General features: G+C 35.7%; 3 protein-coding genes across 3 annotated transcripts; 2 read left to right on the top strand and 1 right to left on the bottom strand.

Annotated features, from left to right (window-relative positions):
* On the top strand, positions 1-6,797 carry LOC108906372 (lysosomal aspartic protease). The gene is made up of 8 exons (XM_018709607.1): positions 1-244; positions 300-426; positions 1,656-1,779; positions 3,977-4,095; positions 4,162-4,361; positions 4,420-4,651; positions 6,261-6,392; positions 6,484-6,797. The coding sequence occupies exons 1-8, from the start codon at positions 180-182 to the stop codon at positions 6,643-6,645; spliced, it is 1,161 nt and encodes a 386-aa protein (XP_018565123.1). The 5' UTR covers positions 1-179; the 3' UTR covers positions 6,646-6,797.
* A 3,668-nt stretch (positions 6,798-10,465) lies between these two features.
* On the bottom strand, positions 10,466-21,884 carry LOC108906354 (serine/arginine repetitive matrix protein 2). Its single transcript, XM_018709587.1, has 5 exons — positions 21,420-21,884; positions 19,536-20,287; positions 13,886-18,809; positions 10,815-10,943; positions 10,466-10,759 (listed from the first exon to the last, which is right to left on the bottom strand). Exons 1-5 carry the CDS (start codon positions 21,648-21,650, stop codon positions 10,631-10,633), a joined length of 6,165 nt encoding a protein of 2,054 aa, XP_018565103.1. The 5' UTR covers positions 21,651-21,884; the 3' UTR covers positions 10,466-10,630.
* A 56-nt stretch (positions 21,885-21,940) lies between these two features.
* LOC108906355 (40S ribosomal protein S13) lies at positions 21,941-22,765 on the top strand. Its single transcript, XM_018709588.1, has 3 exons — positions 21,941-22,054; positions 22,226-22,353; positions 22,413-22,765. Exons 1-3 carry the CDS (start codon positions 22,032-22,034, stop codon positions 22,715-22,717), a joined length of 456 nt encoding a protein of 151 aa, XP_018565104.1. The 5' UTR covers positions 21,941-22,031; the 3' UTR covers positions 22,718-22,765.
* The last annotated feature ends 1,856 nt before the right edge of the window (positions 22,766-24,621 follow it).

Raw genomic sequence — 24,621 nt, 5'->3', positions numbered from 1 at the left:
GAGGAGGCGGTCACATCACGTGTTCTGTGTTCTGTTTCTGTTTGTTTTGTATTTCATTCTATGTTTATTGTGATTTGTGAAATGGTAATTGTGGCGGCGACTGATAAGTACTAAATAACCGGCATAACCATTAATCACACCATAGTACTTTTTTTAGCTGATTTATTTATAAATACAGAATGCTACGGTTACTTTTGCTGTCAATTTTATGCGTATTTGGTGCAGTAAATTGCGATGTAATTAGGTAAGTACGAATAATCCAATAAAAGGGACGAATTTTGTTAAGGATTTTTCCTCAGAATTCCACTAGAACGTGGTAAATCCGCTAGAAGAACTCTACAAGAAGTCGGTACGCATGTACAACAGGTTAAATTCAGATATGGGGTTGGGGGTCCAGCACCAGAGCCCTTGTCAAATTATTTAGATGTAAGTATTTTCCTGGAAAATATATTTTTTTGGGTAGATATTACACCAAATTTCGTATGTGAATCCCACAATTATAGATGAACAAAGGAATGTGTCCACACTTCATAATTTTGTTATCATAAAACCAATTAAGAAAGTGTTTTATCATATCAAATTAAAAGTTAAAATAGAACAAAGAAAACTGATAATTTTCTTCTTGATGAGATCATAAGAAAAAATAATTATGATTTTTCTTAGCAATTAATGTGTAATTACAGTGAACAAACCTACACTTTGAGGTGGTAACAAACAACCTGCTACTTATTTTCTGAATAAAAACAAACATCCAGTCCAAATATTTGATATATTTAATTTTACCAGTCTTAAAAATATGTTGAACCGAGATAATGCTTTGCTCAATTTCTTTGTTGACAATTTTTTTAGTGTATTGTATTTGTAAATAAAAAGATAAAATTGAATGGGACAGAAGATTTTTATGAACTGTAAGTTCAATTTAATAATCAATATTATTTTTGAACTAAAAATTTTTCACGTTTCGATAAATATTTTTGTTATAGTATAAATACATTTCATACTCGAGTGGTGTTCGGGTATTCCCCTCTTTAATCGGTAATATTGCTATCTATTGAATACATTCGTTCATGTAACAAAACAGTGCCGCAAAATAGGTAATTCAAACATAATGTCATCGAACTTTTAGCAAATATTGATTTAATATAAAATATAAATGTATATGTTTGTGTTAAAGGCTTTTATCTTTCTTTATTAGAAAAAGCTATGATTGAAACATCTTTCTTGGAATTACGTACTATCACACCCGATTATTTTAGACCTGTGCCTATCGTATAATCATTTTTTATTTTATTTTAAGAAAGTTTGTTAGTCATTCGATGAAAAAATCATTAAAATATATTTTGAGCTGCATTGTGGTTAGAAGAATCATTTCTAACTATACTGTGGTTTTAATCTCGTATGAATAAGTAATTTTGATAAAAAAATCAACTTAAGAGACATTGGGTTTTCATGGTTTACAATTTTTCATAAAATAATATACAAAATGATGGTACAAAAAACTGTATTTTCCAAACACTCAGTGTTACAACACAATAAATTAAATTATTAACATCTTTTTTTTTGTAAGTAAAATATTCTAATCTCCTAGAAACATTATTTTATTTTTTTTACTATAATCGATTAGTCTTAAAGCTACCATGAAATCTTGATTTTAGGCCCAATATTTCGGACCTATTTCTATCGGAAATCCCCCACAGAAATTTAAGGTGGTGTTTGACACTGGCTCCTCGAATTTATGGGTCCCCTCTAAAAAATGTCATTACACAAACATCGCTTGTCGTAAGTATACTGTTAGCATTTCTTTCGACTGATAATACAGGTCAGGGTTCAAATAGTATTGGTATCTTAAGATAAACCGACGTTATTTTCCATCAATATTTTTTTATCCATTGTTGGGTAGTTACTAAAGTTTTTGAGTGAGAAATGCCTTAATAAATACATGTTAGAACTTCATTTCAAATTCTAGTTTCATGATTATTGATTATACAACAGTGGTAGCTCGTGAAAATTAAACTGGTCATGTTAATGTGGGGCCCATACCGTTTTTCAAGGAATGGTTTATATGCTCACAAAAAATTTTCGTCATGAAAAAATTTCGAATGAGGTTTGTGAAATAAAAAGTATACAGACTGAATCAAAATCCATTACAAAGAATTTAGCGGCATATTTATAAGGTCAAAATAAGTCTTTTTTTTTCCCTGTAAACGTGAATTCACAAAGTTAAAGTTGATAAGGAATAAACGCACTAGTATGAAACGTCAATGTACAGGGTAGTAAAAAAGTTAGGGCCTATTTAACTCAAGCGTACGCTTATAGGTGGCGACCTCTACACGTAGCGTCAAAAACAATGACATATTTAAATTTAGCATCCTAAATCATGTCAATACTCCAAATTTTGTGCCAACATTCAAATCTCTTTGGAAATTGGAAATTATTCCTTAAAAAAAAAAAACAGCGTATATGTAATATAAGCATTTGCGGACCCATGTTTATAGGAAAAAAAGGCTTATTTTGACGTCAAAAATACGCCTAATTTTTTTGTATTGTATTTTGAATTGTGTATGTTCAGAATACTTTTTTCATAATACATACAATCAGGTTTTTTTTCACAAAATTAAATTGCCTTCGTAGTTATACTTATCTATTTAAATGTTCATTTAATTTTAAATTCCATTCATTTAGATTCCATAAATTTGAGAAATACAACTAATTTTGTGAAAAAACACTGCACATACAACCCATTTTCTGACTGATTTCTTTAAGGATTTATTCATTTGTAAAATATTAAATATAAATTAAAAAAAAAACAGTTCCTGGATTATTTCCATTTAATAATTTTTATTGTGTCACTAAATACGTTTGTAATCCAACTTGTCTACCGCAAGGACAAAAAATACTGAACTGTCCAGTTTTTTTATTTTTCGATGTAATGGATATTGCTTATAGAGAACTAGCTTAACTAGTAATTCTTCTGTTTAATAACTACTACTTTTCATTTTATATTTGAATGTATAAATTTAGAAACAAAACATTCTAAAAACGAAGAAAAACAGGATGGACAAAATTCAAATGTGTAGTATAAGTTAAAGCCAACCTTGAAATTTTCAATATACAATACAATCTTTCAATAAGATATGCATTTTTGCGCAAAATATTTTTTTTTCGTAACCGACCGATAGATACAATCACGTATTCGTAGCTGTGCCTATTTAATTTTGAAGCTGATATTAACATTAAATTTTTTAGATTTTCTAACTTTTGTGAAAAATAAGAAAACTGATCATGAAAAAAAATAGTTTCCATTGCATGTATGTGCAACCCTTTTTGAGTTCTGAATGAAGTCTACCATTATTTTAATTTAAATTTCGCAAATTTCCTTCGAAATGGAAGTTGTCTATTTTGATCATGATATCATCTCGTAAGAAACGGTGTGGGTCTCACGCTTTATTATCAAAATGTTACTTTAATAAGTTGACAATTTTTTTTTTTCCTTAAATTTTCACAGTACCGATAAAAATACTCCAGATTTAGATATAAACAGCAATGAAAGATAGTAAAAACAAAATAAATAATATTTGCTGGCAAACATTGTTTGCCACCTAATATCAGGAGTGCAGATAAAAATAAACTGTTGTGCTGTATCCAAAAAGTTTAACATTTGAACTTTTTAAGTGATTATCCGTTTTCTTCAAAACAACATTCGTAGTAATGAAGAAATAAATTTTTTCATTCAAAATTATACAGATTTTTTTTAACGTTAAAAAATGTGTGATTAAAACTTTACTATCCCAGTTTGAAACAAATCGTAGCTATAAAATGCTGCATATTGTAAATATTTTAAAAATGAATCAGTCATACTTTAAATGTTATCTTTAATACTCTGAAGTCTTGAGATCAAGCTGATAAGACCAAAAATTTGAATTAATTTTATTACAATTGTGAGAATTTTAAAGAACGTAAATTCTATTTTTCATAGTTTTGCACAACAAATATGACTCTACAAAATCTTCCACTTATAAGAAGAACGGGACTGATTTCGCCATCAAATATGGGTCTGGAAGCCTTAGTGGATTCTTATCTACCGATATCGTCACGGTAAAAGATAATTTATTTAAAAAAACATATAGCAACGTAGCAATTTCCCAATTGTTATTTTTTTAGGTGGGCTCACTTGCGGTGAAGAGCCAAACTTTCGCAGAAGCGCTAAGCGAACCGGGTCTAGCTTTTGTAGCCGCCAAGTTTGACGGTATACTCGGCATGGCCTACAGTAGGATCTCCGTGGACGGTGTCACTCCTGTCTTTTACAATATGATCGGTCAAGGACTGGTAGCCCAGCCGATTTTCTCGTTCTACTTGAATAGGTGCTGAATTCATTTCACGACACTTTAGACAGATTTTTTTATATTTATTTAATTCTAGAGACCCAGATGCGACGGATGGCGGCGAGTTGATCCTCGGCGGTTCGGATCCTAAGTATTACAAAGGCAATTTCACTTACCTATCGGTGGACCGGCAGGCGTACTGGCAGTTTAAAATGGACAAGGTTCAGGTCGGGTCCAACGCTTTCTGCAAAAGCGGATGCGAGGCTATCGCCGATACCGGTACTAGTTTGATCGCTGGACCTGTGGACGAAGTCACATCTATTAACAAGGTAAGTTTGGTCGTATTAGTTTTGAAAATTCTTTGAGTCGTTGACAAACCGAGCGTCCAAGTAAGAAAGGTTATCGGCCATATTTCAGTAACGGTTTACTTTTGTACTTTTGAGTTTCACGATTGCTCACAAGATGGCGTTGTACCAAATTCAGCACATTCGAGGGGCTTCCTTGAATTCTCCGAAAAGATAGGAAAAAAATTGTTTTCGAAGAAATTAAATATGGCGATATCTTGATTCCTTTAAGAGGTGCATGGTGTTTCTCAGTTTTGGTCATTTCCCCTGATGCTTTATAATTTTTTTTCTATTTTGTGAAGCGGTTTTTGTATATAGTTTTTTTCATAAAAGTGGCACACACATTCTATAACTTCCAATTTTCCAGTTATTGCAAAAACATATATATATTTTTTTTAATGAAACCATATTTTTTAATATTTCATTTCAAATATTTTTTTTTTTCTAAATCAATTATTTTTTTATGTAAAGGGCCCCACAGATTCCGTTCCCTGATTCACGCGATTTGGTCCGTACAGTCCTGGTCGCACGATTGGAACGAAATCTGTGTGGTCTTTAAAGGAGAGAACGTACTTGGCGGTTGCGGTCCTGTCGCATCGCGGTTCGTTCTGGGCTGAGCTGATCGCGGTCTTTTACAAAATCAGTCGCATTTGGCAATTGCACACAATCCTGCTCGCGCTCTCCTTTAAATAGTTGCGGTATTGTTTTAGTAGTTAAGAAAATGAATGGAAGAGGAAGCTCATCTTGCATCGCGGTCTCTTGAGATTCTTTGGAAGAGATTGGAGAACGTGATAGCAAATAGGCAGCCAGCAATACATTTTTATAGATTTTATTGCACAGTTTGTCTAAATATGAACTAATGCACAAATAACAGACTTTCCTCCATTCTAACGTAGAAGCAAAATTCTCCGCACTTTCTATTTTGGTCTGAAAGATATCAGTTGCTATTTGAAAAATTAATTTGACCTTGAAATGACCGTGAAGGTCAAGGTCAATGACATAGATGGACGTGAATTGGCTTGCTCTTCTCATTTCTGTTCTCAAAAGTAGAATTTTGCAACAAAAACTAAAATGACCTTCAAATGACCTTGAAGGTCATGGTCAAGGTCATAGTCGGATGTAAAATTGTCTGCTCTTTTCATTTCTGGTGTCAAAAATATGTTTCCATTAGATGTCCCCCTCAAAACGTATATTTGAAAAATGTTCTCATTAAGCCCTTAACTTAAGAGATATTCACGTGTATTTTTTAAAATGGGACACCCGTTATAACAGTCTGGATTTATGAATAATACCGTTTTTGATAAGGACAAGTTTGTATTAATTTTGACTGACATTAAAGGCATTCTTTCAAACATATTTTCCCGTCTTTCCTGCGCTTATTCGATGAGTTATATCAAAAAGTGTATAACCACAATCAATGATTAAAAAAGTCAGAAACACTCAACTCTGGATTACAATAAACGTTTTTCAAGTTGGCCATGTCTATTGCGCCATATTTCGACAAATCGTGGAACTCAAAAACTGAGATATGCCGACATTATTTTTTATTTGAACGTTACAAAACTTAAAAACCATCGTTGTCTTTAATTTATAGTTAATTGGTGGTACTCCGATCATTGGAGGAGAATACATCGTGGACTGCAGTTTAATTCCAACGCTACCTAAAATAGATTTCATTTTGGGCGGAAACACCTATACATTAGAAGGAAAAGACTACATTTTGAGAGTGAGTACCTTTAATTTGTATCGAAAACACAGTCAAGTGTAATCAAAGCTATTAGTTGATTACCGCATGGCATAAAATTATGATTTTTTAGGTGGTTCAAGCCGGAAAAACGATCTGTCTTTCTGGCTTCATGGGCATCGACATTCCCCCTCCAAACGGCCCTCTGTGGATCTTGGGGGATGTCTTTATCGGGAAGTTCTACAGCGAGTTCGATCTCGGTAACAACCGCGTCGGTTTCGCCGAGGCTGTTTAAAAGCCAGCAAAATATTAGCTTGTATTTGTTATAGTTTGCTCTCTTTTCATATTTTGGAGAACAAACGACTATTCTTTGTGATTTAGTAGGTTACGATTTATATGACATGTAGCGTTTGTGATTTTAAATAGAGTAAATATTACTGTTATTTATTTTGTTTCTTTTTTTACGTTACAGTGGTGACTTCGGCGGGTTGTGAAAACGGTAATATTCAGTGATGGGGAATTTTTATACTTTGGTTGTTTTTTATTTAAAAAACAAACTATTTCTATTACCTTCGAGGGGAAAATTATGCAATTCAACTTCTGACATTGATGACTGTATGATAGCTCACATCTCACTAACAGTACTTGGAGAATAACAGGGTGTTAGAAGCTTGACTGCCTTAGTTTCAACAGACGATAGAATACATAAAAATAAACAAAAAAAAACTTATGACATGGGTCCCAAACACAACCATTTCCGAGAAAGAAATTGATCACTTTTTGAACTTCTAATAAATTTAAAATTCGAAAAAATTCATATTGAGCAATGTGACAAAGGCGCGGCGGATAACACTAGGTACTAAGCCCGTCCACCAATACGCAATTGAATTGGTATCTGGATTCAATCCTGTTGGAGTGTTCTTTGTGTTTCAATCATGTTGGAGTGTTCTTTGTGTACCACTATTTCCTTTTCTTGAGGTGTTTTCCAGGGAGTGCAAGAATATTGGATTCGAAGGTGTCGTGCGTGCATCGAAAATGGTGGCGCATTTTGAGCACATGTTGTAGTTTGTTTTGTACTTGTACATTTAAAAATTACTGCATTTTGCTTTTTGGTAAGTACCTAAATTATTTTTAATACGCATGATTATTTGGACGTGAATATTTGGGTACTTTAATTACATATTTTTCAAATACTTAATTTGCTTAAAAATTAAGTTTCTGTTTTAAGAGATTCATAATTCCTAAAATTCGAGCTACAATTTAAGCACAACACTATCTTCGTACTACAAAATCGATATACATATTTTATTTTATTTATTTAAAAACTGGAAAACAATTGTCTTGAAATTTACTAAATGTTTCACGATAATAGCTGTTTACATTTTTTCCGTAGGACAAGTCTGCCCTGTGTTCATAACCCTTCGCGTTAAAATCTGGCACATTATTTAAACCATTATGGCATATTATTTCTTAAAGCTTTAGTTAAGTCAATATACTGGGTGGTAGTTTTCTGCAGTTACCTCCCCCTTTTAGTGGTCAAAACTTTTATAGTGTTCGTGTATTTTTTAAATGGACAGCAACTTGAAGGGATCATTTTATTTAAAAACAAAATTTCTCTTAAGAAAATCGCCTACAGAAAACTATTCTTGAGAAAAATGGCATTATTTGCAGGCCTGTATGTTTAAAACTTTCAGTTCAGTAGGCGATGAAAACAAAATGTTGTTTGCTGTGGTGTCCCTGACGCGGTGAATTGTTACAGTAGTTCCGATAACAGAACTTTGTTGGCTAATTCTTGGAATTCTAACTCAACAAATATTGTACGGTCCGTATGACAGAAATCGTAAGTAACCAATAAACTAGACTTTTTTTTAAATAGACCTATAAAATGTACTATTTGTTCTAAAATAAAGGCGGAAAATTCGAATTTACTTTAACACCGGTTAAAAAATAAATTAGACGATTAATATATAATTTATACCAGACAAAAATATGATTGTACCATATACAATTACGGTACAGTAAACAGTGAACTAAGCAACATTTGACTGGATTCATGTTTCAAAAAATTTCAGAAAATATGTATTAGAATGGTGGCTAGTGAAAATTAAAGTGGCCATATTTTGGTAATGAAGCGTGACCCATACCATTTTTCAGACGATGGTTTCAATACTCGTATAGAATACTCGTATATCTTTAGTGACAAAAACAAAATTGCAAAAAAAAATTAATATATACAGGCTGTTACAAATTCACTTCTCACTACAGGGATCTCGGAAACGGTAAGAGGTACAAAGTAGCTAAAATGAGGGCAAAGTTGCGTAATCAGGGGACCAACATTATGCCTCTAAAAAATCAAGGCTAACATGATTAGTTTTCGAAATATTTGAAAAAAAACGAAATTTTGGAAATCCGTTTGTTTCATTTCAGCCTTGTTTGAGGTGATATTGAAAAAAGAAGGATACTTTCTCATGGCAACTTTTTGTCTTCTATCGAATGGCATTAGCAATTTTTATATGTAACGTTTTGTCTCTCCAAGACCATCATCAACTTCATTTTTTTAAATACAACCCTAGAAATTTTGCACGCCTTCATGACCTCCAATACTGTACTGCCTCGGCCCGAACCAGATTCAGACATTTGGTCTCGAAAAATTTATCATTAATTTTTCTCTCGTGTTCGATACAGTGTCAAAACTTTTATTTTTTTTTTGTTTTTTGCCAATATCTTAGGAACCGTTTGAAGTACAGGACTGAGCTTTTGTACACACATTACCACTATTAGTAGCTACTTTTTGGCACCCTTCTCGTGGACGTGGAGATTTTAAGGTATCTTAAGGGTTTTTCCCCCCACTGGAAAAATTGACATTTGACAGCAAATTCTGAAGTGCCAATGAATTTTACACAAAAGTTCTCTTGGTTCATTGCTCTAAAGTCAACCGTTTTCAAGAAAAATGAATTTTTATGAACAAAAACAAATATTTTGCTAACATTTCGAAAATCTTGTAATTCAAAAAATAGGTAATAATAATTAACAATTTTAACGAAATTTAAGGATAGGATTTTAACTTAAAAAGCAAATAATTTTTAGCGACTAAAATTTACAAAAACTGTTCAAAATTACGTCCGTTGGCTTGAATGCATGCATCGTCGGATCATGTTTCTATGAACGTTGTTCATAATTTGATGGGTATTTCTAATTTGTTCCGCTGTGGTTTCAACCCTAGTGGTCAATTCTTCGACCGTATTGACAGGGGTTTCATAGACAATGCTCTTCATGTTACCCCATCAGAAATAATCAAGTGGGGATAAATCAGGCGACCGGCGAAGTTTTGACATTTCGAAAGCGAAAGCCCGGAGAGAAAAATGGAAGAGAAGAATGTTTCTTTTTTCAACAGGAATTTACAGTTTTCCATTGCGACACTTATTTATGAACACCCTGTATACACAGACAATTTAAGTTTATCACGTACGTGAAAAGTGTAATTTTCACATTTACATTAGCTATGAATTGCATTTAAAAAGTCAGTTTAAGTATGTAGAGCTTAAACTTAAACGTAACCATAAATCTTGTGTCAAAATAGATATTTGGCTTGACATTTGGACAAGTGTGTGAATAAAGTGAATGATGTGAAGAATTAGGCTGCAAAAGATACGAAAATGTGATGATGAAACGAGCAGACGAGAACAAAAATTGTAGGTTTTCCATAGACACTATAGTCTATAAGATATTTGCTGATAGAAGAGCCCTGTGTCACTTTCTTGAAATTAACTGCAAGCGCTACCTGAGAACCCGAGTTAGGAAAACATTGGCGGAAAATTTCAAAGGACGCCCCTGCCTCGGTAAATTGTTACAGTAGTCCCGATAACAGAACTTTATTGGCTTCTTTCCTTGGAATTCTATCTCAACAGATATTGCACGGATTGTACAAGTTATTTCATATTAAAATACCTTTGTGAACCAACGTATGAGCAAATTTCTTCGGGATCCCGGTCTTTATTATCGAAATAGAACTACATCAACTTTTACGGGCCGCCACGTGATTATTAATTATTCTCCCCCGTTTTTTCTTATTCTTGAGGAAAGGAATAACAAAACCAGTGATTCCATAATATACATCATGTATATTTACTAAAAATCTTACAATTAACGTAATTAATCACAAAAGTGAAATATAAATAATAATTTGCTATAACTTAAAATCATTACTAACTCCAATACAGTTAATTAAAGAAATATGTACACATAATTAGACAAAACTATCTTTTAATATTAAGCCAATCCTATACCTTTTGTGGGTTTATTGAACTAGATGAGGTTACTTTCTTGCTGTGCCTTATTTTCTTCACGTAAGCCTCGATCAGATTCTTTATCTTCGTCGGGTTGATTTCCCCGGACTTATTGTGACATATCTGAAACAAAGGAACTTTAGCTTCACCGGACGACATAAAGAAGGACGTGAATCACCTTAGGTACGCTTCTTCTTAAAATGTCTTTGTACTCCTCTTTGTTTATCCTTTTCTTATTATAATGAGGCTTCAGTACTAATTTCACTTCTTCCACTACCCTTTCCTGTCTGTTCAATTTCTTAAGGAACTGAAAATAAAGTTTAATTTACACCGATAAATATTTAATTAAAAAATGTGTCAATTAATTCTGAAAACGATGTTATATTTTCAATAGCTGTCACTCAAATGCAGCATAAAAATTTCTTACATATACATTAATGCCACCCGGTGGAGCTACGGTATTTCCTTTCCTCTCGGAAATATTGGATTTGATGCTGCTGCTAAGAATATAGAAAATTTTCAACCATTTTCCAGACATTTCAGTCTTGATGTAGGCCAATCAATAAAGGGAAAAAAGAGGCTCTTTTTACACTTAAATGTTACAGCAAATATCATGTATTTCCTTTTGAAAAATATTGATTTCCCCAGCAAAGTCGTGAACAATTTTTTTTGAACAATAAAAACTGCAAAAAAATGACATTTTTTTTATTTTTTATAATATCTTGAAAAATGATAATGCAATCGTCTTACTTTCAATAGGACTTTTGTAGATAATAAAAAACCTATAAAATGGTTTTTTGTGCGACCCGATTGGTTCATTTTTTACAGTGAAAATCCGGAAAAACCTCTAAAATAGACCTTTTTTCAAAAATTCATAATTCCGTCTTTGAAGCTGGAAAAACAATCTTGCGGAAAATGACAGACAATAATATGTAGTTTGATCGTGCGTAAGATGGTTTGTGTCCGATGCATAGTTTTTGCACAATTGCATTATAAACAAATTAGGGTCTTTTTTACAGAGCGTGGCGATTTATAAAAAATGTTCCGATTTAAATTCTGAAAATGGCATCTGAAAGTGGACGACAAAATCTCCAATTTGTATTTCTCGGATTTTCACCTGGGTGATGGAAAATATGCTAAAAATGCCCTTGAAAGTCGCCCGAAACGATCCAAAGTACACTCGTAAGTCAGGTAGCGGTAGTGGGGGAAGCAGCAAGCGGAGGACTCTGACTCGAGCCTACTTTCGATCGATTCGGGCGACTTTCAAGGGCGTTTTTAGCATATTTCCCATCACCCAGGCAAAAATCCGAGATATACAAATTGGAGATCTACTTTCAGATGCTGTTTTCAGAACTTAAATCGGACCATTTTTGATAAATCGCCACGCTGTGCGAAAAAAAACCCTAATTTGTTTATAATGCAATTGTGTAAAAACCATGCATCGGACATAAATTATCTTGCACGCGATGAAACTACATATCTGTCATTTCCCGCAAGATTGTTTTTCCAGCTTCAAATTTGACGGTTATGAATTTTTGAAAAAAGGTCTATTTTAGAGGTTTTTCCGGATTTTCTCTGTAAAAAATGAACCGATCGGATCACACAAAAAACCATTTTATAGGTTTTTTTATTCTCAAAAGTTCTATTGAGAGTAAAACGATTCCATCATTATTTGTCAATGTCAATTTTTGAAGTTTTTTTTTTAAAAAAAAAATTGTTCACGACTTTGCTGGGGAAATTATTTGGGTTTTCATTTACTAAGTATTTTTCAAAAGGTAATACATGAAATTTGCTGTAATATTTATGTGTGCCAAAAAACCTCGATTGGTTCGCCTAATACATGAAAAACGGATGCAGGTAGAATAAATTATTGAATTCTTTTCTTCAAAATGAACATGTAACGTTATTTTGCGGAATAAATACTTATTAATTTTGCCAAATAATTTTAGTACTACCATTTTGAAGAAAAACTTTAATAAACACGTCTCTAAGTCAGTACCTTTTTTGTAGATCAAGGCTGAGAATTTCAGAGAAGTGATTTTCAAGTATTATTGCCAATAGTTGAAAGTATTAAAAAAAGAGCTAAATAAAAATTGTTAGAACTAAAATTTCTTTGCATTGTACTAAAACTCGAGAAAACTGAGAAAAAACCAACATAGCGCCATTGGATGCTGTGAACATACAGGGTCATTTTTTTTTCAGGGGTAATAGACTACAAATCTGTAATAAATATTATTTTTAATCTCATAAATAGCTATTATAATTTGTTTTCAACTGCACTTAAACTCTTGTCTACGCCACTACTGGACAGCTCTCGAATTTGGTTGTATGTGCGCAATTATCAGTGTTGTCTGTTGTTCTTTTTAAATGAAACTAAGGGAAAGGCAGTGACTGAAACTATAAGGAAAATAATTTTGTAAAAACAGATTGCTTTTGCAACATTTTTCACCTTATTTTCTTTATGTTAGTGCAGACGCAGAATTTACTAATTTATGTATAAAAATGATTTTTATTTTATGAAAATATTAAAAGATAAATAAAAATACTTAATCCGATAGATTTGCAATATTTTTTAAAATCATTTCAAGTTAAATAAAAAGTACGTTACCATTAATTTAAAGCACTGTGTTTAGCTTGTGGATCTCAGTGTCAATGACCCCCGACATTGATTTAACTACAGCTTATAAAGAACGTTCCTTGAACAGAACTCAAGTGTATGAGTGGTATTTGTGGACATGTCAATCAAAAACATTCAACTCCCCGGTTGGCCAGAACTAACAAAAACTTGAGAAAAATTTGCTACAACCGTCTCAAGCGATGTCTCTTGGCAGACTGACTCGGAAGGGGGTTACGTAACACCCATCTAGCGGGAGAAACCTGAACTGCAAGAGTGGTGCATGCAGCGAATTTCGTCCGGTTATTTTTGGATCCCCCCACGTAAATATGACCTCAATCAAAGGTACTGTATAACTAAAAAAATGTTTACCCTATTTTTGAGTGGCACTTACTGAAAACGTAACACCATTTTCAGAAATTAATTATCTAGAACTTTTCAAGAAAAATACATTTCGCAAGATATATCGATCACCCTGTATATGAAATATTAAGATACCCTGTACATAATCCTACTATTAAACAAAATGTTATTTTTGCATATAAAACAATGAAAAGTGTAAATTATGCGAAAGTGTGTTTTGCCTAAAAAATAATAACAAATAAAGTAACGCAAACAACAAAAATAGAACTCACCTTATCCTTAACTTGCATCTCAACTGCCGAATTGGGCAATTCATCCAGTATCTTCAAATTGTCTTCGTCCAACTTAACGCCGACCGTCTTTGTCTTGCCCGACGATAAAGACTTCTTCCCGAACTTCTTGTCGTTCCTGGTCTTGGATTTGTTGTAACTGGGCGAGCCGAACAGAGCGTCAAACACCGACTGATGCTTCTGAGGGGACTTTGCGTTACTTTTATTTGTACTTTTTGTCGTGGATTTACTGATATTTTCCGGTGGAGGTTCAAACAGATCTTCGTAATCGCTCGAACCGGGGGAATAAGGGGAGTCGAAGTCCAAGTTGAGGTCCTCGCCGCTGCCGTTCTGGGCCCAGTTCTTTCTCCCGGCGGTGGATTTATTATTCTTGTTCGGCATGGGTTTGATGGGTGTCGATTTTATGGTGGCTTTGGTCGGCAAAATCTTCACGGGACTGGATTTCACTTGATTCGGTAGGATTATCCTTTGCGGAACGGACGAGGCTACGTGAGGAGGCGTGATAATGGTAGAGTTCAAGATGTTTATCCGAGACGGTGCCAAATTGGAAGAAACGGGTGTCGACGTTATTAAAGACGTAGGTACAGAAGAAAACGGGGTGGTCTGTGCTACCGGCTTAGAAGTAGACATGGAGGGTTGTACCGTTTGGTTAATAACGACACTTATCCTTTCCGGAGATTTCCCGACGTTGGACTCTGGCGTCGCCTGGATGCTGCTTTGTGAGTCCGCAGGTTGTACATCTGCGATTGGAGGCGTAAGCGACTTCATCAAGTCCGGATTCGTCGGATTTATGGATTTTTCCAGCAGTTCAATAGCAGCTCTGCTCTCCAAAGTACTTTCGTTCAAACTCAGATTTGACTGTACCGTCTGCAACGGATCCGGAGTAGGTGATCTGGATTTAGTAGGTTCAAACGGATCGTAAACGTCAGGCGAACTGGGAGGTGAATTTGGCGGCTCGGGCGGAGTGTTGGGGCCCTTATGCAAGGTTTCATTGATCCTGGAATTAATCTCTTCCTGTACATCGTCGTTATTTTCCATGTCGTCGGGATCGTGTAAGGGATTGTTTATTGCACGAACTTGAGGTGGTTTGGCGCTTAAAGAGAATTTAATTTGAGGTTCTGGCGGTGTCTTTGGACCCATGGAATAGTTGATGCTTCGCTCCGGGCTAGCTACCTGTTGCGAGGAATCGCAGATGTTGTTCTGCACGCTTCTGCTGACTTCTTCGTTATCGTTATTATCGCTATCTGTCAGGACGATTACGTCTTTTGGTGATGGGGTAATCTCTTTGAAGGGCGAACGCTCCAAATCGATAATAGCTACGGGTTTGATTCCAGAAAGGTCCCTCCTGTTTTTATTCCGTCTCCTTTCCTTCTTCTTCCTGTTCATATCTTCCATATCTTTTTTCCTCCTTTCTCGTGTGGTCACGTCTCTCGTTTCGTTTTCATTATTAAAACTAACACTTACTAAAATATTATCTCCCGAAGCGAAGACCTCTTTGGAAGGAGGTGGCGTTCTCTCTCTTTCCCGCCTCCTTTTCTTCTGTCTAATTGTGGCGGTATTCTCTTTGATTCTTTTATCTCCTTTTCGTTTCTTCTCTTTCTTCTTCTTATTGGCGTTCATCGCAGCCGTTAAACTTTCAATATTTAACAAATGAGAAGTGTCGATTATTCTCGGGGGTGTCCAAGAGGGTGACACGTGACGAACTTCAGGGGGGGGACTCACACTCAGCGGAGTCCACCCCCTTCTATTGTTCCACTCTCTATTTCTTCTCGATGGGGACATGGACCTGTTCCTGCTCCGATTTCGAGGTTTTTTCTTAGACCTTTCCCTGGATTTCCTGCGTTTGTATCTGCTGTTGGAACGTTTCCTCTTTTTAGTCTTAGACCCTGACCGCTTCTTTCTCGGTGATCTAGACTTTGAACGAGACACTGATCTGTTACGAGACCTAGGCCTTCTCTTGCGGGACCTCTCCTTCGAGACAGAGTTTCGTCCTCTGGATGCTGACCTACGTCTCGACAAAGATCTAGATCTTCGTTTGGATAACGATCTCTGTCTAGTTTTCGACGGAGATGTTCCAGCTTTCGGGGGAGAGTCTTGAATTGGGGGAGTATTCGATTTGCTCTTTGATCTGGATGGCGTTCGCCTAATATCCCTTCCGAATTGATCTTTGATGACGAAGGGGCGGGGCTTTTCCGCGATAATAGCTCTCACATTATACCTCTCCAGCTCTTTGCGTTTTTCTCGCCTTTTATCTTTTCTGTTCTGCAACCTGTCTTCTTTAGCCTTTGAGGTACCGGATGGTCGGTCCGCGTCTTTATCCCTGTAATTACGTTCTTTGCTGTTCTTACTTAATTTCTTGAAGGAGGCTTCTTTATTTTGGCCCTCATTTTCTTTATTACCGCCTTTATCGCTGTCGGCAGGCTGCTTTTCTTTTTCTTTTTTCTTAGGTTTTTTTCCATCTTTACTTTCTTCAGCACTGGTCTTGCCTTTAACTTTTTTCTTTTCTGCTTCCTCCGATTTTTTAGCGCCTTTATTTTTATCTACGATTTCTCCTTCTTCGTAATCTTCGGGCCTAGTAAAGTCCAATTCAGATTCTTTGGCGTTTATCTCCAAAGCGTCTCCGTCAGAGACAGTTTTAAGTTCGTGAGATTCATCGAAATCGTTACGGTCTTCGTCTGAAATCAGTTCCGTATCCAACCCCTCCAGTCCTTGCCTGTTCCCTCTCTCGTCCAAGCACGGAGTGTAGCTTCTTTCTTCTTCGCTGATGTCTTCGGTCATGTGATTGATGTCCGAGATGGCAAACGAACTGCCATCTTTCTTCACCATGCTCTCGTCCTCGGAATCGCTGTACAAACCTCCAAGGATACCTCCGCTTACTAGTTTTTTCACAATTCCCACTCTGCTTCGGACTACCGGATTGGGAGGATTAGAAACTGAATGGTTTCCTTCATCTTGTATGTCCGTAGTGTCGGTGGTTTTCTCAAATTCGTACGTGACATTTTCTTCAACGCTCTCCTTAACAACAGAGCGTTCAAATTCATATATTACGTTTCCTTCCGAGGTCTCTTGCGGAAAAGTACTGTCTTTCTCAAATTCGTAAGTAACATTCTCCTCTGCATTTTCTTCCGGAGGAAAATTTTCTTGAACAGCTTCTCTTTCGAAATCGTACACCACGTTTTCACCCTCGTTTTCTTGAATATTATCACTGATTCCTACGTTCGGAGAGGAACTAACTTCGCCGACTTGGTAATCCTGTCCCATCTGCACGTTATCTTCCGCGGATAAAGATATATCTGTGTGGAGGGCCAAGCTTTTGCTTTCCTTTGAATAAATACTAAAATTAGGACAACCGTCGTCTGAATCTACGTCTTCATTTTCCTTTGAAGCTTCCATGCCCTCCTTTGAATAAATGCTGGTATTCGGACAACCGTCTGTCCAATCGTCGTCGTCTTCGATATTCTTACCATCCATCAGATTAGACGACTGTATAGCACCCGACTGTATTTCCATGGAAGAGTGTGGCATTTCTGGGGCGGACTCGACAACGGCCGGTGCAAATTCACTGCTGAAACCGACGGTTGAGGTTACCGCAGTTTCTTCCTTCTGATCTCCGTGGCACCTGTCCGCCTCCTGCATTTTCTCGTCGTCTATCACCATATCGGGTTCACTATCGTTGTTGTCGTCGTACTCATCTGTACCCATATTGGGAATGTGAACGTTAGGGATCATCAATGGCGGAGACGTAGTTCTTAGATCGGACTCGTCGATTTTGCTGGTACTGACAGTTTCTATGTCACTGTAAATGTCGATCTCCGATTCGCTATTCGGCGTGTTTGTGCCAGTATTGTCGTCATCTTTATCTTTTCTTTCTTGGGTGTTCGCTTCGCTAGAGGCGCACAGTGTTCTCTGAGTATAATCTTGAGGTACTTCATTCAGATCGCCGCCGCTAAAGCCGGAGGTGCTCGTAGACTCCATCGTGGACGTAGGAGTGGAATGATACTGGTAAAGGCTATGGGAATGATAGTTATTTGGATTGGATCTGTTGTAGTTCGGGTTGGGATTGCTGCCACCCTGGTGATAGTTATTGGGCCTCTGCCTCATCTTCACCGGTTGTGCTTTTACGTCGACGTAATTGTTCCGGGACTTCTTTTCAATCATGAATCTTCCACTGGAATCCACAGAGAAAGCGGAGTTTCTGGAGTGAAACTGCTCTTGACTGCTCAAAATGCTGTCTAGTAAGTCCGTGGAACTTGAAACGGCACTGGTGAGGTTTATAGCTGCCTTTCTTCTAGCCATCCTACGCATAGCTGAGATGTCGGACCGATTTGGAGCTCTCGCAGACAGTAACTGTACACCCGATCCGCCCACAAAGTTTTCATCTTCTTCGCCGGAAAAATAATCCAACTGGTTGTTCTGGCCGAACAAATGTAAAGGCGGTATTCCAGCTTGGTATCTGAGACCGCCCAGAGTGTTTGATGAGCTCTGAATTTTAACGTCGGGTAGATTTTGGGGCACGGTCCTGGGAGCACAGATGCCCAACTGCGCAGCTAACCTCTTCTTCACGGTTTTGGATCGAACTAGTGATCTCGTAGTTCTCAAATATCTCTTTTTGCGCTTCTTGTACTTCTTCTGTCGCTTTGTAACAGCCACTGTCTCGCCGGTAGCCTCGTCGATCTCATAGACCGTCGTGTAGCGTACCTGTTTCTTAGGTTTTCTCTTCGATTTCTTGTGTTTCACAGAACGTTTCACTCTTGACGTGCTGCTAGTGACTGAATTTACAAGCTGGGAGTCCTCTAGACTAGAGGTTGAAGGACCATTCGCTCGGCTCCCGTTCCGATGGTTTTGTTGGCGGTTATCCGCTATTCGACGTCTCACTCGCTCGGTCTGTCTTGTACGTGGAACTAATCTGTTAATTAGAAATATGGACTGTTTTGATATGTAAAAATTAATTAGATTTATGGAATACAAGCTATTACCTCACCTGACAATCAAACAGTTTCGGTGTTCATCTTTCCACGATTCCTGAAAAACTTTTGGTGGGAGCCTTCGAGTTACAAGAAAGATTATAAAAAAACCATAATTACGGCAATTATACAACTGTACCAATTTTTTTGTTTCGTTTTATTGGTCAAATGGGCTCCCAAAAAAAGTTTTGTGTCACTTAGGTAGGATTTATTAATACTCACACCCAGAACAGAACATGCATGCCAAAGTTTGAATCTCTCAGATTCCACAATTTCGTTTATAAAATTTTAAGTACATTTCCGTTTGTTAGCAGATAAATTGGAATTCCTTTAATATGACACTCTAGTTCACTATAAAAATTTTCATTGAACTACGATTATGAAAAAGGAAATAGTCTTTTGACTAGTTTTAAAGAAAAACTTAAAGTAAAAAGCACACAGAGAAAATAAAATTTACTTATTATTCAGAGAAAAATCACAAAAAATAAATACATCGATTAATTAAATAACTGCATCTCTTTGGCAAGGAATACAAATTGAACACAACAATCCTCAAGAAATAACAGTTAACATAATTTGTTTCTAATTCAACCACTGTGATTCTGAGATGGAAATAGTTCTGGTATCGTTAAAACAGTTAATGTAATAAAAGTCATAGAATAATTCACCTAGCTGACTGGTTCCTGCGCTGTCCCTGCGGCCTTTGCATTCTGTTCGGGCCATCCATCATCAACTGTATCTCGTACAATTCAACCTCAGAGGTATAGTCGTCATCCGGTGAACAATAATTACAGTACCAAGCACCTCCCGGTACCTCGTCCAGAGGGGGTGTCAGACAGTACAAGTGGAACCCCAGATCGCAACCATCGCACAGTAACATCTGGTCTTCGTTATCACTGGAACCGCATATTTCACAAAACGTAGGGTCCTCCACAATATCGACGTCGTTTTGAGGAGCCGGTTTTTCTATCGGCACCTGTCTTATCACTTTACCGCTGATGTTTTTGCGTACAAGAATCAAATTGTACTCTTGGCGGTCCACTGGACAAGTGTTCATATTTTTCGACCATTCCTGAATACACTCTAAGCAGAACATGTGGTCGCATGATTCTGGAGTACCAATTTCCTGAACTTTGAACGATATCAGGCATATGGGACATTTCTCCGACTGCCCGTCGCTAGAATCTGAATCGATGTTGTTGTCCTGGGCAGCGGACGAAACCGCAGCTTCTGGTTTCACTTTCATGTCTAAATCTATGTCAGAGAAGTCTGTTTCCCATTGTGAACTGGAACTACCCTCGAAACCTCTATCCGAAACCTCCGAATCGGCATCGGAATCACTCACTATCCGACTTGCTTTCTTTGTTCTTTTTACGACAGTAGAACCAGAGCTTTCAGAGTCTGAATCACTTGCCACCCTCTACAAATAAAAAGGCTCAGTATGGACCACGTACTTTGTATATATTATAGAAAAAATAAATGTAAGGAATTTATTATTTTACATAAAACAAAAAAAATTAACTCCAACCAAAAATTATACAATTTTATTCATACCATTTACTGTTACCAATTAATGTAGATAATATACATTAAGGTGTTGGAGACCTCCGTACCCATCATGACATATTTACCTGTTTTCATTCATTTTCTGAATAATCTTTGTGTTAAATTTGTAATGGAGATTGAAAACCTTGATCGACATTTTATTGAATATTTGTTCAACAAATGTTTTACTAAAATTACTCATACCTAACTGAAAAGCTTTGTATGAATTCAGTTGAAGATCTTAAAAATTAAATTTTTGATTTATTTTAAACATAAATATTGTTTCAGAAATCTTTCAATATAGAAATATTTTCATGACAAATATTTTGTTTTATATTAAAAAAAATCAGAGCTTACTGAACATTAATATAGCATTTGCCAACACATTTTTCAAGTATTTATTTAAAAAAAATGTGAATTTCAAAATCTAAACTGACAGTTTTAAAACAAGTACATTCTGCTTCGAAAATAGAATGTGGAAATGTAGATATTACTTTATACTTAGTTAGTCTCAAACATTTAATTTATTCAGAGTTGCGAAACGGTTTTGAAAGGCCAAATGTTTAAAATTTTCCAAATTTTAGAATTATACCTATCGTTGTTAAAATTCGTTTTTTTTTTTGAGTTCTTACCTTTTTGGAAACATTCAGATTAATGATTGAGTTCAGAACACGTTTACTAAAATTATAACCATAGATAAAAGTTGCCATTACCAATTTACTCGTGAATTTTTAGATATATTTGTTGGACAATTTACTTTGTAAATGTATAAATAACTATACATAAATAATATTCACTGACAATCTTTTACGGGCCTAAAAGTTGGTGTCCTAGAGACCTAGACTTACAATGAATGTCTATTTGTACTCAAAAAATAAAAACAAGTGAAGTCATGAAAATGAATTCGAACATTGTTACCCAGCTTAACGAATACAAATCTTAAGACATTGCTTATTGCATCTATTTTTTGCCTACTGTTGGAAAATAAATTATTCTCTTAATCATACCCTGACTTTTTTTCTTTTGTTGTGTCTGTGAATTGAACTGCCACTGTCCGATTCAGAGTCCGAGGAATCTCTGATGGGATTTTTGTCGTGAAAACCGCGTCTTCGTCTCGACGATGATGATCCTATGACAGGACTACCACTGCTTGAAGTACTCTCCGGACTGTCTTCCAACCGATGAACTTTTCTTTTTCTTTTATGATGGGGTTCGGCATCGCTATCATCACTACTCATTTTTCAGTTTTGCTACAAGCCTTAAGGTAATTAATTACCGCCGTTACCAATAATAAGCTTTTAATTTCGAGATCTAGTTTCGCGTACTACGGTAAAAGAATGCGGAGCACATAGAGACAATAAATTTATTTCAAAATTACAAACACTTCTTGTAAATGGTAAAAGAAATGACAAATTTTTATATTCACGAAGAAGCCATTTTTGACATCCTCTTCTACGTACGTAGTGGAGTGGTCCTCGTAGCTCTTGGCGCATGCGGTTTTGAAAATCGTAGAATAAAATGTCGGTCTTCGAGGACATTTCGTAGCATCCGTAGCAATCCGTTCTTTTCGACGTAGCTGGAGTTTTCTGTTGTCCGTTTGACACGAAAATAACTCAAAAATGGGTCGTATGCACGCTCCTGGGTAAGTAAACCCTTTAAAATGCACACAAAATAAAATTTAAGTAAAGTGAAGTGACTTTACATACATTTTCCTGTAAAATTAGTGTTGTGGAAAACATGTACTTTTTTGAGGTTATGTTACCTCGTGGCAGGCTTCTATAGTTTTAAAATTGACAAAATTTTTATGTTTTAGAAAAGGCATTGCCCAATCGGCTTTGCCTTATAGACGTAGCGTTCCTACATGGCTAAAAGTAACCCCTGAAGAGGTGAAAGATCATATTTACAAATTGGGCAAGAAAGGTTTAACTCCATCACAGATCGGTATGTTTACCCCTCATTCTGTATCAATGAAGCCAAATTTGAGTATTTATATATTCTAGGTGTAATTCTAAGAGATTCCTATGGAGTAGCACAAGTAAGGTTTGTCAGTGGCAACAAAATCTTACGTATTATGAAAGCAATGGGTTTGGCACCTGATCTACCCGAAGATTTGTACTACCTTATCAAGAAGGCAGTAGCTATCCGCAAACATTTAGAACGTAACAGGAAAGACAAGGACTCTAAATTCCGTTTGATTTTGGTAGAGTCTCGTATTCACCGTCTAGCCAGGTACTACAAAACTAAGAGCGTACTTGCACCTAACTGGAAATACGAGTCTAGCACAGCCTCTGCTCTGGTTGCTTAAGTTAGATTGTATTTTGTTTATAAATTCAATAAAAATGTTTAAAAGGTCTTGTTGCTATACTTGCAAACCCTAGAATCCTAACATATAAAAGTTGTCTGAAAACTTTGTATTCAACTTTTAAGTAAATTAAAGAGATGTGTTTTGTAGATCATTTCTACACAAATAATATACAGGGTGTTTCATAACTGCCGACACAGAGTGAGCACATGTAGGATCTTAAAATATGGCGATTTGTTTAACATTTTTTCCTGGGATGTTTAATTTTAAAAATGTTTTTACTAAAATTTTTGGAAAAACTGCTTTTGAGAAAATCGAAATTTTGTGAAACAGCATTATTACCATTTGATTTGGACAAAAAGTAAAATACGTATGCAGTTTTATGACTAGTAGGCTATGATTTCATGTGTCATTTGTGACATTTACAAAAGAGTATCAAGAAAGAACAATTTAATTAAATTAGATTCTTTATTTTATTTTAATTCAACTTTAACCACATGAACTACGGATATCGTTAAATAGTACTACAATAACTTGAAAATGGCCACCATTTTCTCTAATACATAAATTTACCCTCCGCCGAAAATTAAAATCTACTCTGTGCAATAACTGGATCAATTTATAGCATTGCATTTATTATTTATACGATTCCATAAATCTGCTTCAAATACGTGTAAAATAAACGAATTCTTTTAAAGCCGCAGAGAAAGAAATCACATTTATTCAGATCTGGTGAGCTTGGTGGCCAATTTTCTGGGCAATTGTTTCCTCGTCCTATCCATCTATTCGGGAACTACTGGTTCAAGAAGTCTCATATATTAGCACTACAATGCGGTGGAGCACTATCATGCATAAACCACATTTGACGTCTTAATCGCAAAGGTAAATCCTCGAGTAGGCCAGGAAGAATAGTTTGTAAAAAAAAAATAATTTTTGCCATTCAACCGGTTTTGTAGAATGGCCTAACCAAATAATGTCCGACAATACCAGCCCACATGTAGATTTTAAATTTGTTTCGAAAATTGCGAGGAATTATTGCGTGTGGATTTTTATCCGAATATTCATGGAAATTATGCAAATTTGTGATGCCTCAAGTGAAACAGGCCTCATCCGTAAAAATAATCTCATGAAACTTAATTACAAAACTCTGTGTTGGTAGAGTTATGAAACACCCTGTATATGAAAACAAAGTAAATATTCATCTTGTTTTATTTAGGAATGTAGGCGGATATTTGGGGTAAACTCAATTGAAAAAATGCATTTCAATTTGTGTAGAAAATGCTTTATTTTTTCTTTGGCTTATTTCACGACTAAAAATTCATATAAACATAGGTCTGCAAACGCTTCGTTACCGATCTACAGGGCGTTGAAGTTTTAAGATTTTTTTAGTTTTTTCTCTATAGCTCCCACAGTTTTTGAGATATTTAGCTCAAATTTGGATAATAAACAAGAGGTTATCTAAATAAAGCCAGAGCCTACTGGACCATTTTAAGAATTTAAATTTCATCTAACGAATTACACAATATCGTTTTTTATTTTTTTTTTCTCGATAACGGTCGCAGATACGAAAAAATGATGAGACAAAAAAGTTTCTCAACAAAACATAAAATTTAATTTTGATTTTAGAATCTACCAGCGGCGCACCGCACAAAAGTTCAGGGGAAGAAAAGGGAGCATGAAGCCCGAAAAAATATCACTAGAATACTATGTCCAATGATGTAAGCCCTACATCGTAAACTATATTCTAAATTTGAGCTAAATATCTCAAAAACTGTGGGAGCTATAGAGAAAAAACTAAAATTTTAAAATTTCAACACCCTGTAGATCGGTAACTAAGCGTTTGCGGACCTATGTTTATATGAACTTTTAGTCATGAAATAAGCCAAATAATGACCCCCTCCCTTATG

The sequence above is a fragment of the Anoplophora glabripennis genome, unplaced genomic scaffold (genome assembly GCF_000390285.2).
Source record: "Anoplophora glabripennis isolate ALB-LARVAE unplaced genomic scaffold, Agla_2.0 scaffold139, whole genome shotgun sequence".
NCBI classification, from domain to species: Eukaryota; Metazoa; Arthropoda; class Insecta; order Coleoptera; family Cerambycidae; genus Anoplophora; species Anoplophora glabripennis.
This window is presented reverse-complemented; position numbering and strand designations above follow the sequence as displayed.

Coding starts and splice junctions, on each gene's coding strand:
- LOC108906354 (XM_018709587.1), bottom strand. CDS start 21,650: ATGAGTAGTGATGATAGCGATGCCGAACCCCATCATAAAAGAAAAAGA. Junction 10,944..13,885: donor AGATGCAAGTTAAGGATAAG/GTGAGTTCTATT, acceptor CTTTATTTTCAG/TTCCTTAAGAAATTGAACAG. Junction 10,760..10,814: donor TAAGAAGAAGCGTACCTAAG/GTGATTCACGTC, acceptor CCTTTGTTTCAG/ATATGTCACAATAAGTCCGG.
- LOC108906372 (XM_018709607.1), top strand. CDS start 180: ATGCTACGGTTACTTTTGCTGTCAATTTTATGCGTATTTGGTGCAGTA. Junction 1,780..3,976: donor TTACACAAACATCGCTTGTC/GTAAGTATACTG, acceptor TATTTTTCATAG/TTTTGCACAACAAATATGAC. Junction 4,652..6,260: donor AAGTCACATCTATTAACAAG/GTAAGTTTGGTC, acceptor TTTAATTTATAG/TTAATTGGTGGTACTCCGAT.
- LOC108906355 (XM_018709588.1), top strand. CDS start 22,032: ATGGGTCGTATGCACGCTCCTGG. Junction 22,055..22,225: donor GGTCGTATGCACGCTCCTGG/GTAAGTAAACCC, acceptor TTTATGTTTTAG/AAAAGGCATTGCCCAATCGG. Junction 22,354..22,412: donor TTTAACTCCATCACAGATCG/GTATGTTTACCC, acceptor TATATATTCTAG/GTGTAATTCTAAGAGATTCC.